This window comes from Hipposideros armiger, unplaced genomic scaffold, assembly GCF_001890085.2.
Source record: "Hipposideros armiger isolate ML-2016 unplaced genomic scaffold, ASM189008v1 scaffold_525, whole genome shotgun sequence".
In the NCBI taxonomy this organism is placed as follows: domain Eukaryota; kingdom Metazoa; phylum Chordata; class Mammalia; order Chiroptera; family Hipposideridae; genus Hipposideros; species Hipposideros armiger.
This window is the reverse complement of record NW_017731875.1, coordinates 818,350-832,045: the sequence shown is the minus strand read 5'-3', so window position 1 is coordinate 832,045 and position 13,696 is coordinate 818,350. Positions and strand designations below refer to the sequence as shown.

Sequence of the window (13,696 nt, the reverse complement as noted above, 5' to 3'; positions counted from 1 at the left end):
AAGAAAAATGAAATAGCATTTTTTCCTAAAGAAACACGCAAGTTAGAAGATGATAGATGATAGATAGATAGATAGATAGATAGATAGATAGATAGATAGATGACAAATAAAGATAGATAGAATGATTATTTTGGCTAAACTGGGAAAAAATACATGACTAAATGATTATTTTAAAAGGCATAAAATTTATGTTACAATGAGTTCTACACACAATGCAAATGTATTTGTGGTAGAGTAAACTAAAATGTGTGTTTATATATGTAGGGTATTGGGATTTGCTGATTTCCATTTATTATGGAAAAACTTCATGTGAGATGTGGAATACAAAAATATATTATGTTTCATACTTCAAAATTCCTAGTGTTTTTAAAAATACAAGTTACATAATTCCTGTTTTCTTGTTGCAGAAAACTATAGCCTCCATTTTTTAAAACACAATTTCTTCCCAATGTCCCCATGTAAAGTATATCCTCCTCAGCAAGACTTTTATATAAAGTTGTTGCACAGCCGAAAAAAAATTGTGGGCAAATATTTCTCATGGAAACATTGCAAATATTTCCTGTTTCATTAGTTTCAATGATATGAAATATGTCTTTCTGAGAAAGATGTGAGGTATTCTTGGTGTGGCCTACTTGAGAACAATAGTTAATAAACACAATTATATATTTTGGATATTATCCACTTATTGGAGACATTGTTTACAAATATCCTCTCCCATTCAGTTGGTTGCCTCTTCATTTTGTCAATGGCTTCTTTTGCTATGCAGACGTTTTTTAGTTTGATAGTCCCATTCATTTATTTTAGCTTTTACTTCCCTTGCCTTTGAAGTCAAACTCATAAAATCCTCTTTGAACCCAAGGTCCATAGGTTTAGTGCCTATGTTTTCTTCTATGCAGTTTATTGTTTCAGGTCTTATGTTTAGGTCTTTGATCCATTTTGAGTTAATTTTGGTTTATGGTGACAGATAGCAGTCTAGTTTCATTCTTTTGCACGTAGCTTTCCAATTCTCCCAGCACCATTTTTGAAAAGGCTTTCTTTTCTTCATTGCATGTTTTTGGCTCCTTTGTTGAAAATTATCTGTCCACATTTATGTGGACTTATTTCTGGGTTTTTAATAAAATATATAAGGAACTCATACAACTCAACAACAAAAGAACAATCAACCCAATGAAAAAACGGGCAGAGAATCTGAATAGACATTTCTCCAAAGAGGACATACAGATGGCCAATAGATATATGAAAAGATGCTCAATATCACTAATCATCAGAGAAATGCAAATAAAAACCACAATGAGATATCACTCACATCGGTTAGAATAGCTATCTTCAACAAGACAAATAATAACAAACGTTGGGGAGGCTATGGAAAAAAAGGAACCCTCGTACCCTGTTGGTGGGATTGCAGATTGGGGCAGCTGCTATGGAAGGCAGTGTGGAGGTTCCTCAAAAATTTAAGAATAGAATTACCCATACGACCCAGCAATTCCTCTCCTGGGTATCTACCCAAAAAATCTGAAAACATTTATCCATAAAGATATATGTGCTCCAATGTTCATTTCAGCTTTATTTATGGTGGCCAAGACATGGAAACAACCAAAGTGTGTTTTAATAGATCATTGGATAAAGAAGATGTAGTATATATACACAATGGAAGACTATTCTGCCATAAGAAAAGATGAAATAGTGCCATTTGAGACAACATGGATGGATCTTGAGATTATTATGCCAAGTGAAATAAGTTGGACAGAAAAAGTCAAGAACCATATGATTTCACTGATATATGGAATATAAAACTGAAAGCAACAAAGGAACAAGACAAACAAATAAAGAAACAAAACTCATAGACACAGACAATAGTTTAGTGGTTACCAGAGAGTAAGGGGAGACAGGGGTGGTAGATGAGGGTAAACGGGATCAAATATATGATGATGGAAGGAGAAACTGACTCTGGGTAGTGAACACACAATGTGATAGATAGATGATGTTTTACAGAATTGTACACTTGAAACCCATGTAGCTTTACTAATCATTGTCACCCCAGTAAACTTTAATTAAAAAACAAAAAGAAAAACACAATTACAATAAATACAATTATAATAAGTGCAATTATAATAAATTAATAATAAATTATAATAAACACAAACTCTAATTTTCATATATTTGTTGAGAGAGAGAGATTATCATTAAATCTATAATGAGTGTTAAGAATGCTGAAAATTTAAAAAGGAAAATCTGACTGAAGATATCCCAGAACACAAACCCAGTTTAAAATGGAAAATAACAATCTCCTTTATGTGTGTATTTTTGCTAAATATTTGAAACGGGCACTGATATCTGGGAAAAATATGTAAGCATTCCAAATTCAGCTCAGTTTCTATATGTGTCATCCATTTGATGATCTTACATCATATTTTCTGATCTTCAATTCCAATGAAGTTTAATTCAATTCTACTTTGCCTCTCTCATGGCCGTATCCTGGACCTAGTCACCTCTGTTCTGTTGTTAACCTCTAGTAGCTCATTTTTTGATCACAGATATTTATCCTCTAAATTCCCTCATTTTTTATTCACACTAAATCTGATTGACTTAATTATAACCATGTCTCACTTAATCCATTTCTCTAAGTCTCTCAGCTCACTCCGGACTTTATATATATCTAGATCTAATCTATCCACAGAACCTATCATTCAAAGCATGTCCTCACCAATTACACAAAGCTCTATTCTTTCTTAAACCAGCAGCACAAAAAGTGTATTTTCAGAACAATTTTATATAGTCCTATAAATAGGTCATGGTGAATTTTCAAGCCAAATCATTTTTTTCTCTTGTCAGTCAGAAAATCAGCCAACAAACCAGCCATCTACAAATAATCCAAACACATTGATTCAGCAATTTCAAACCCTGTTTAGCATTGGGTTCTGGATATGCTCCTTTCTGCTAATTCTCTCTAGTCACCTTGTGCTAGGAGATCTATTCGTTATACCTTTCTGATCAGTCTCTTCTTTCCCTGTCCCCAACCCAATCTGGAACTTTTTCTCACAGTTGCTTAACTCCTTGGACTCTGCCATCTCCTGATATTAAACACCCTTGATGTTCTCTGGATACCAACAATTTTGTGCCCTGCTCATTACTTACATTGTATGTTTATAAAAGTTATAGTTGATGACCACAGTAGATTAATACATTATTTCTCCAGGTAATAATAGTTATACTATTAGCTAACCCTTATGATAGACTTTTTATAAGCCAGACACTTTTCTAAGCCATTTACACATATCAATTCTTTTATTCTCCTTGTAAGTGATACTATTATTATACTCATTTCACAGAGGTATTGATTCTGTACCCTCCCTTGTTTGCCTTGGAGTCCCTGAACATTGAGAAGGGGTGATATGGTTACCTGGGTAGCTGCTCCTCAGAGAACCCATGGCCCTCTCCAGTTCTACTCCCCAGAGCTGAACAGCTTACAAGAAGGAAGCAACATTCCAGCCCCAGGACTAAGGAGATGTTAATGTCCATGTAGCAGGGACTTGTTGAGGTGAGTTTCCCCATTCCCACTTGATGCTCAGAGGTCAGTTCTGCTTGTGGTGAGCGCTGAAGCCCATGATCTCCCTGCCTTACATCCTGAAGCAGCTTCCAGGAGTTCCAACTCCACCCCACAATTAGCTGTCTAGAATTTTCCCTTGTCAGTTGCCACCTCCCTAGGTTCCTGAATCTGTGTGGTGATAGAATGAGAGAAATCTTTTCTTAAACTTAATGCCAGGTGAAAAACAAAATGAAAACACCAGAGAATGCCATGGATTCTAGAAATAGTTTTCCCATCATAATATCATGCAATGCATGTATCTTGTTTATATGCTCATCAGTAAGTTGTGTCCTTGTTTCCCTCATAGACGTGGTCTGAGTATCAGTAAGACAATGACAAGGACAGGTCATTATTAACAAAAATTTGGGGATAATCTGATTCTGATTGATCCCTTCTGAGAATGCCTGAGAGGGGGGGCAGAAAGAGTGGGGAGATCCTAATATTCACTGGTTACTAAAGCCTCATATGAAAGAGTCAGGGCCACTCTCTGAGGTAGGTATTAACATCTCTGCTTTTAAAACTAAAGAAACAGAGCTTCACAAATCTTAAGTAGGTAAAGTTATACTGCACGTAGCATTCACCTCCACTCCATCCATGTCCAGGGATGTAGTACTCACTGCACCACAGCCTCTTCTTTCTGCTAATTTATTGCATCTTATTACAGTGGGCTATAGACCAAATGACCCCTTTTACCCTCCCCTAACCTGAAATACCCTTGTCGTGCAAATCCTAAACTCAGGGGGATAATTACTTTGTAAGGTCTTTTTGAAAGAGACCTGATCCCTGATTGGCCGTGAAGACTCTGGAGGTAGAGGAAAGGAAGGATGCAAAAAGGATAGAATAAAAAAGAAAATATAAGGAAGCATGGAGTGGCATAGAAGACAGCTGATAATGGGAGGAAAGACCCTAGGTTTAAGCCTCCCTCAAGATTTGTCCCTTTGGGGTAGTACAAGCAAGAAAAAGGATGCATAAGATTAAGGAGGTCAAATGCAGTGATTGAGGCAGTATACTCAACCCAGAGGCTGACCGATATTTGGTCTATTTAAAGAGCTAAGAAAGATATATTGGGCTTTTGGAGGTGAGGAGAGAACATAGAAAAGGCCATAACAAGTGGGGAACAGAGGCGTCCCTCAAGTCCCTCAGCCATGGGAAGCTCTGACATATGTGATTATTTCTGAAGGTTAATCATTTTTCTGTGAATTTCTCTACCCTAAATTTGAGCACAGCCCACAACAGTGTTTCCTAAGCTAACTTTTGCTGAGAGAAGCTGCATGAGACCACGAGAGGTGCTCAGGGAGCCTATGTTTAGGCAGGCAATCGACTGTTTTTCTATTTTTATTTTCCTCTCATATTTTCATGCAAGCAAAAATTATGAAAGAAATCTACACTTTTTTTTGTGGCTTAAAATGTATTGAGCGCCAACAGTGTGGGACTGAAGTACTTTAGAGAACATTCAGAGCACAATCGTTGCCTTTGAGTCTTACATTCCTTACTAACATAGATTTTTTTTAACACAATACAGTGTATGACATCGTAAAAAGATTATGTGAATATGGACTGGGTCCTTTTATGGTAAAATTTTGTAAGATCCACTGTTTTAAAAAATCTACAATTTTATTATCTTAGTACATCAACCATTTTCATTTTCTCCATGTCTTCTTTTAGTCCTTGTCAAGGTGTAGTCTTACATACTGACTGCCATGGTAATTTTTTCTATATCATATTACACCCAACCTGTCCAGAAAAATTCTACTAATTCTTCAGGTATCACCAGAAATATCACTTTCCAAAGAAAGCTTTCCTTAATTTTTTTTTTTTTTTTTTTAGCTGAGCCATCCTGCCACCTGATGGCAACTCAGTGGTAGCTCAGCTCGGGCCAGGCTTCGCGAACCGCTGTTGCTCCGAGCTCGCACTCTTGAGCAAGCTCTTAACCAACTGAGCCACTCAGCCAGCCCCCGTGACTTTTAAAAATAAGTTAGATTTTTCTCTCCAGTCCCCTCCCATGGTATCAAGAACTTTTATTTTGTAGCACTTAACATAATGTTAACTAGCTTAAATAGAAGCCTGCAGGGTATGTGATTGTTGTATTGGAATATTTGTGGGAGAAAATGTGTCCTTTCACCTGTGGTTGGAAGTTGCAGAGATTTTCTGAGTAGAGACAGAACTCTGTGTTGCCAGGGTCCTGCATGGTGCATGGCATGGAGTGCTGATCGGTTATATAATAGATGTGCAGGACAAAGAACTGTAATAATGAGCTCCCTGCAAGTCCAGCAGTGGCTAAATGGAGAGTTCAGGATTTTAGCAAGTGTGGAAATATGTATGTGTCAATGTGTGAGCAGGTATGTGTGTGTGTGTGTGTGTGTGTGTGTGTGTGTGTGTATGTGTCTGTGAATGAGTTGAAAAATACCTTCAGAAGTCTTTCCTACTCTGTCAGTCCAAGATTTTATTGTTATTCCAGTGCTGGCCCAGACAGTGCTCAGTTTAAAACATACTCAATTTAGGGAGGTAGATTTCTCTTCCCCTCTGTTGCCTTCCTCTGCTGCCCAGGAAAACCTTCTGGAAATCTTTTTATGTTCCAGAACAGTGTTGCTGTATTCAGAGGTGTTTCTAAGCCAGAAAGAAGTCCCAGTGGATCAGGTAGGTTTTCTTTACAAACTGTGAGCCAAGGCATTATAGATATCATCATGACAGAGCATTTTCATGAGCCTTCAATTTGCATACAAATCTACCAACCTTGGTTCTTGCCTTACTCTGTCCTTTACATGTAATCTTTCCAGTTGCTTCCTAGTCCTTTTAAAGGCCAGAACAGATAAAACCAGTGTGGTTCCAAGCTCCATTCTTTTCTAGTTTAATTTTCCAGCCACTTGCTCCAGGTTCTGGTCACTGCCACCTCTCAGCCTTTCTTTAGACCTCAATTATTCATATATCTGTATTTATTTTTCAGGTATTTTAGCTGTTTTTATATACTGCATTCTTTGCCTTATATCTATATATTTACCAGTAATGTTTCTGTTCACCTGTCCCTGACATTGGTCCATATCTATGCTGAGAGTGTCTACACATGCCTGTCTCCCCAGCAGCTTTCCAGGGTCAAGCATGTTCACACAAAGACAAGGCAGACATTTCTTTCTTAGCTGATCCAACAAAACTACAATTCACAGGGACAATTTTTTATCAACCTTGAACTTCTCTTTAGTGGAGACAATAGCCCAGTTAATAGTGGGAAATTCCTGATGGTGATCATCTGTCAATTTTCAGACACGAGACCTTTGGCCACCTGTATCTGTGAGCTTTGTTTTCTTCTTCCCTTTCCTCAGTGTCCAGGGCCTTTTTTTATTATAATATTATGTCAGTAATTTGATTCTAATTTTCAAGGCAGCACTGATCCCATGGGATGAAATTTCAACATGAAGAACTCTAATAGCTCTTTGGAGTTCTTACCTACAGCATTCATTCTGGTTGGCATCCCAGGGCTGGAGGCAGAGCACATATGGATTTCTACCCCCTTCATCCTGATGTACATTATCATCTTCCTTGGGAATGGCACCATTCTTCATGTCATCAGAACAGATGCTGCCCTACACCAGCCCATGTACCTCTTTCTTGCCATGTTGGCACTGGTTGAGGTTGGTGTCTCTGCATCCACTCTACCTACAGTGCTAGGCATCTTCCTTTTTGGTGCCACTGAAATTAGTTTTGATGCATGTCTTCTCCAGATGTTCTCCATTCATTCCTTCTCGATTATGGAGTCAGCAGTGTTGCTGGCCATGTCTGTGGACCGATTTGTGGCTATCTACAGCCCACTGTACTATGCAGCCATCTTAACCCTGCCCCGCATCTTTGGAACAGGAGCTGTCATTGGGCTGAAAAGCATGATACTCATGGCCCCATTGCCCATGCTCTTACGGCGCCTGCCTTTCTGTGGTCATAATGCCCTCTCCCATTCCTATTGCCTCCACCCTAACCTTATCCATCTACCTTGTGGGGACATTTCTATCAACAATATCTATGGGCTTTTCATCGTTACCTCCACTTTTGGGCTGCATTCACTGCTTATTGTGGTCTCCTACGGGCTTATACTCCACACTGTACTGAACATTGCTACTGGGGAGGGGCGTAGGAAGGCACTGAACACATGCGGCTCACATGTTTGTGCTGTGCTCGCTTACTACATTCCTATGATTGGCTTGTCAATGGTGCACCGCTTTGGACACCATGTGTCCCCTTTACTGCATGCTATGATGGCCAATGCTTACCTGTTCTTCCCACCCGCTGTCAACCCCATTGTGTACAGCATTAAGACTAAGGAGATCCGTCGTGGCATTGTCCGAATGCTATCAAAGAAGAGATCCAGAATTTAGACAAAAAATAAAGTAGAAAGAAATTTTTTTTCTATAATCACAAGAGGTCCTAGTTTGCATATGATACAAATAGTGCTACCTTAAGATATGGTATCTAACAGGAAGTTCTTCATAATCTGGCAATGAATTGGAGTGGGAGTGCCAGTGGGGTTGGATTATGTGTGACAGAACAGCACAAAGAATTTATGTTATTTTAAAACATGTTGTATGACATGAGGTTTTCTGTTACTTTGCATAGTAGGAGCAGGAATGCAGGAACAACTGTTTATGAAAACATAGCACTCCCCATAAGGAAAATGTAGTCAGGAGTTGTAAGGTGTCCTGGAAAATCTATTGATCACTCTGTTCTAGAAAAAGAGGAAGTGAAACGGGTTATGTTCTCTTGAGTTGTTTATATGAACTCAATAGCAGGAGGACACACTAGCTAGCTCAAAGGGGGCTTCCAGTACTAGCTCTGATGTGAAATTCACCCAACCTCACCCAGGCTCCAAGCTGGGGGTCCTAAAAATTACAAATCTTATTCATTATGCAAAATTCTGGGGGTCTCCCATCCAGGATGTAGCATCTTTCAAAAGGACAAGCATTCCCTTGTGGATGTTAACATTTTCTTTTTGATTGGATTTCTTTCTTTCTGATTCTTTTGCAGACATTAGAAATAATGTAAGAATTTTACATTTATATTTCCAAGGAAAGGAACTAAGATGGTTAAGATGAAAATGTATACTAGGTACTTCTATTATTTCAGTCACTCCCCACAACAACCCTATGAGGTAGGATTAATGCAATTATTATTTTTCCGATTTTGAAAAACTGGTGTTTAGATATATAATCAACTTGCTCAAACATATGTATCCAAGAGCTGGCAATGAAATCCAGTTGGGTCAAACTCCAGAGTCTCAGCTATTAACCCCTTGACTATACTGTCAACTGAGCAAGAACTGCAGCTCCCTGGATCCTTTTTACTTCTCAGTCAAGAAGCACTAACTGAGCACCCTCAATGGGGCTGGTACATATCTAGACCCTAGAGATAAAGTGGTGAACATAAAGACAATGTCCCTTCCTTTCCTCATGGAGCTTAGAAATAATTTTTTTCTACTTCTGCAGAGCTCTGTTTTGTATTTCCTGGAGTGATGTTTAGAATCAATTTTAAATAGACTTTATAACATTCCAACACACAAATAAAGTTTTGGATATACCTTTTAAATTTAAAAAGTGTTTGTTTTTTGTTTTGTTTTCTGGTTTTTTTGTTTTTTGTTTTTTGCATTGTACATTGTAGTGATGACAAAAATAGTCAAAGATTTTTTTTGTTGTTAAAGTTAATTCTGTGTCTCTACTCCAGGTTTCCAGGTAACCTGTTTGCATAGCTTCTTACCTAGGGATCTTCAATTGCCTACAACTATACCCTAGATTCATAGTCCTCTGGTGGATGACAGAACTCTGCAGGGAACTAAGACTGAGAAATATCAAGTGAAACCAAGCAGGTAAAAACACAAGAAAAGCCATCCCACAGATGACCAGAGAAATTAGAAAGGCAATTCCCTGGGAGGAGAAGAGGGGATACCTTTAGAATATCTGAAGAAAGACATCCTATAGCAAGAGAAGTACAGGCAAGAATGATGAAACCAGGTTGTCCGGTGGCTTGACAAAAAATGAAAATCTCTCTTTGTTCCCTTCTCCCTCTCTTCTCCTCCTTGTATACCCATTATCCTTATATTGAACTTCCTGATGGAGTCAGATAGTTTTTGTAGAGCTCTTTTGTTTCTTTTAACTGTCAAGTCTCTCCCTTCTTCCATCTGCATCATTTCTAGATTTCTATCTTCATTATCACTGATTCTTTTTTCTAACTGGTCAGCTCTATTTCTTAAGCTCACTATTCAAATGGAAGAAGATATTGGCAAACAACACCTCTGATAAGAGGGTAATATATCTAAAATATATAAATAACTCATACAATTCAACAACAAAAACCAAACAAACAATTAAAAAATGAGCAGAGGACCTGAACAGACACTTCTCCCAAGAAGACATACAAATGGCCAACAGATATATGAAAAGATGTTCAACTTCACTAGCTATGAGGGAAACACAAATGAAAACCACAATGAGATTCCATCTCACACCTGTTATAATGGCTATTATCAACAAGACAAGTAATGACAAGTGTTAGTGAGGATGTAGAGAAAAAGGAACCCTCATACACTGCTGGTGGGAATGTAAATTGGTACAGCCACTGTTGAAAACAGTATGGAGGTTTCTCAAAAAATTAAGAATAGAATTAACATATGACCCAGCAATTCCTCTTCTGGGTGTCTACCTAAAAAAATCTGAAAACATTTATCTGTAAATATATGTGTACCCCTATGTTCATCTCAGTATTATTCATGGTGGCCAAGACATGGAAATAACCAAAGTGTCCCTCAATAAATGATTGGATGAAGAAGATGTGGTACATATATACAATGGAATATTACTCAACCACAAAAAAAGAGGAAATACTGTCATGTGCAACGTGGTTCTTGAGATTACCATGTTAAGTGAAATAAGTCATAGAGAAAAAGTTGAGAACCATATGACTTCACTCCTACATGGGATATAAAACTCAAAGCAATAAATGAGCAAAAGAAAAAAACAAACAAAATTTTGTAGACACAGAAAACACTTTACTGGTTACCAGACGGTAAGGGGGAGAGGGGGTGGTAGAAGAGGGTAAAGTGGGTTAAATATATGGTAATAGAAGGAGAATTGACTTTGGGTGGTGAATACACAATGCAATATACAGATGATGTGTTGTAGAATTGTACACTTGAAACCTATATAATTTTATGAACCAATTGTCACTCCAATAAATTTAATTTAAAAATTAATTAATTAATTAATCAATTAACTAAAATAATGAGAATCTTAGGTACTCACTTCCATTTTCTCTCTGAGATAACCTGTTGAATCCATGTTAAAGGCCTCTTTAATATGATTACTCCTATACCTATGACCATCAAAGACACTGAGATTCTAAATGCAGCTAATCTTTGTCTGATCACAGTTAATTTCATGGATATCTTGCAGTTTCTTTCTAGAAAATACTCCATACATAATGTCCCTTCTAACTCCACTCTTTTTAAACTTTATCCCTCTATTTTTCTGAGGTCTAGTCTCAGATATAACCTCAGAATCAGACAAAATCCTAGAAAAGCCCACAGTGAAGAACCTGGAAGTTTCTATTGAATAATTAGCAGAATCCAATATAACTTTTGGGGAAAATATTAAGTTTGACTCCATAGTTCTCTACCATATAAACTCCAGTAACTTAAAATTTAGACCTTTAAAAACCACTTTGATCCTTTATTTCCTCAACAAGACAAAATGATAAGTCATTATATTTAGATAGGCATGAAGTTAAACTATAAATTAAAACACTTGAGATAAATGGATGAAATATTATCAGCATTTCCACATTCATCAAGGAATATTTGTTTCAGATTAATGCTTCTGCCAAGAACAATTAGAAAAGTTAGAAAAACATTTTGTAAATGACTTCAGAGAGCATCCAGTGCAATGAGGATTTAAAGGCTAAGATTCCAACAAGGGAAGCATAGAGAAGGGAACCTGATATTTTGTACCATTTTCCCACTTAAGGAACTTGTCAATTGAAAAATAATAGCTGATAAAATGAGAGGTGCTTACAGCAGCCTCAAATGACTGGAGTGCAGAGGGACAAAAATTGGAACACAAGGATCCTCATGGGCCTGGGGGGACTGGTAAATTTCTAGGCATTTATTTGGATTCCAGGAAATTTATACCTTGGACTAAGGGAATATTAGAAATAGACTTGCCTAATATAGGTTATTTTTAATCACTACCTAATTTTACTAAGCCATGTGTAAGACTTAGGGTGACAAATCATTTCAATTTTTTCCAGGACTTTTTTAGCTTTATCTCAGAAAGTGCCACATCCTGGGTAAACCCTCAGCCACAAACTGAGATGGTTGGTCACTTTAATTAGAAGTAAAATGAAATACTCTCAGCAGGAAGGCATTAACCAGCATCTCAAATTATGTTTATAATTTTTCATGATGTTTATTAAAATATAACCAGAAATTTAAAATACAAAAATTGAAAAAAATCAGGAGAAAAAGAAATCAGGCAAAAAAATTAGATCCACAGAAGTGTCAGCTATTGGAAGTAGCATACCCAGAAATTAAAATAATTTTGACTAACATTGCCTAGAACTTAAATTGCAAGGTATAGAATTTAAGCGATAAATTGAAAACTATTAAAGATAAAACAGAAATTCTAGAACTAAAAAATAACTGAAATTAAAGGCTCATGGATGAGTTTAATCATATTAGACACAACTGAACAAAGAATCAAAGTATTGGAAAATAATTTAGAGTATATCCAGACTATATATGTGAAAGAATAAAGCATAATTAAAAAAAGAAAGAAAGAAAGAAAAAGAAAAAAATTCTTAAAGGACATATGGTATCTGCTGTAGGCTTCAATTACACATGTAATTGGAGCCCAAGAAGGAGAGTATCTCAGGGCAAAAGTAATATTGGAATATAATGACATAAATATTTTCCAAAATTGACATAAAACATAAGTCAAAGATTCAAGAAACACCATGGACTATTACATACAGTTTAAATTTCATTAAATTTACATTTTAATGTAAATATTATTGATAATGTCAGACATTCACACAATTGGATCTTCTATTTGAATCACTATTTCAATCTCTCCCTGAAGTCAAAAAATATTTTCAGTTTATTGCATTTCTTTTTAGGAAAGTGCTTATACATAAACAAGAAATTACATGCATTTATACTTTTTCCCAGTGAAAATTATGCACTGTTCTGTACTTGATTTTTAATATGCATATGTATCTTTGAGATCATTCATAAAGTACATGAAAAGCATCATCATTTGTTTTTACATCTACATAATATTTCACTGTGTGAATCCTGGTATGATGTATGTAACCAGGATTTATTTACCACTTCATAGTTGATGAATATCTAGTATATTTCCATTTTTTGTATAAATAATATTGTAGTGAATCATCTTGTATTCATGTCAGCTTGCACACATATAAATGTATTTGTAAACAAAATTTTTAGAAGTGGAATTGCTGAATAAACAATTTTAAGTGTTTATAATTTTTATAAGTACATCATTGTTATTTCCTTTATATACATCATACCTATTAACTGTCCCATCAGCAGTTGTGAAAGTGCTTTTTTCATCATACCCTTGCTAACCATTCTCTTTTAACATTTTTGAATTTTTGTAATATGATGAATAAAAACTATCTCAATTGGATTTTAATTATTTTCTACTTTAAGTGAGAGTGAATGGCATTTTATATAATCAGGGAATATTTATACCTCCATTTCTTTGAAATTTGCTTATCTCCTAAGTCCATTTCCTATTATTTCAGAGGTCAGCAAATTTTACCCTGCAAAGGGCCAGATAGTAAATATTTTAGGTTTTGTGTGCCATACAGCTTCCTACAAAACTACTCAATTGTGCCATTGTAGTGTGAAGGTAGCTATAGACAACACATAAATAGATGAGCATGAGTATAGTCCAATAAAACTTTATGTATGTACACTGAATTTTTAATTTAATATACGTATCATGTGTCATAAAATATCATTGCCTATTGTTTATTTTTTAATCATTTAAAAATGTAAAAGCAATTATTTTCTTGTGAGCCATACATACACACACACACACACACACACACACA

The 13,696-nt window shown here is 36.2% G+C and overlaps 1 protein-coding gene across 1 annotated transcript; it reads left to right on the top strand.

Annotated features, from left to right (window-relative positions):
* The first annotated feature begins 6,993 nt into the window (after window positions 1–6,993).
* On the top strand, window positions 6,994–7,947 carry LOC109396551 (olfactory receptor 51J1-like). The gene has a single exon (XM_019668415.1). The coding sequence runs from the start codon at window positions 6,994–6,996 to the stop codon at window positions 7,945–7,947; it is 954 nt and encodes a 317-aa protein (XP_019523960.1).
* The last annotated feature ends 5,749 nt before the right edge of the window (window positions 7,948–13,696 follow it).

Excerpts from the sequence above, each read along its gene's own strand:
- LOC109396551 (XM_019668415.1), top strand. The coding sequence starts at position 6,994 with ATGAAGAACTCTAATAGCTCTTTGGAGTTCTTACCTACAGCATTCATT.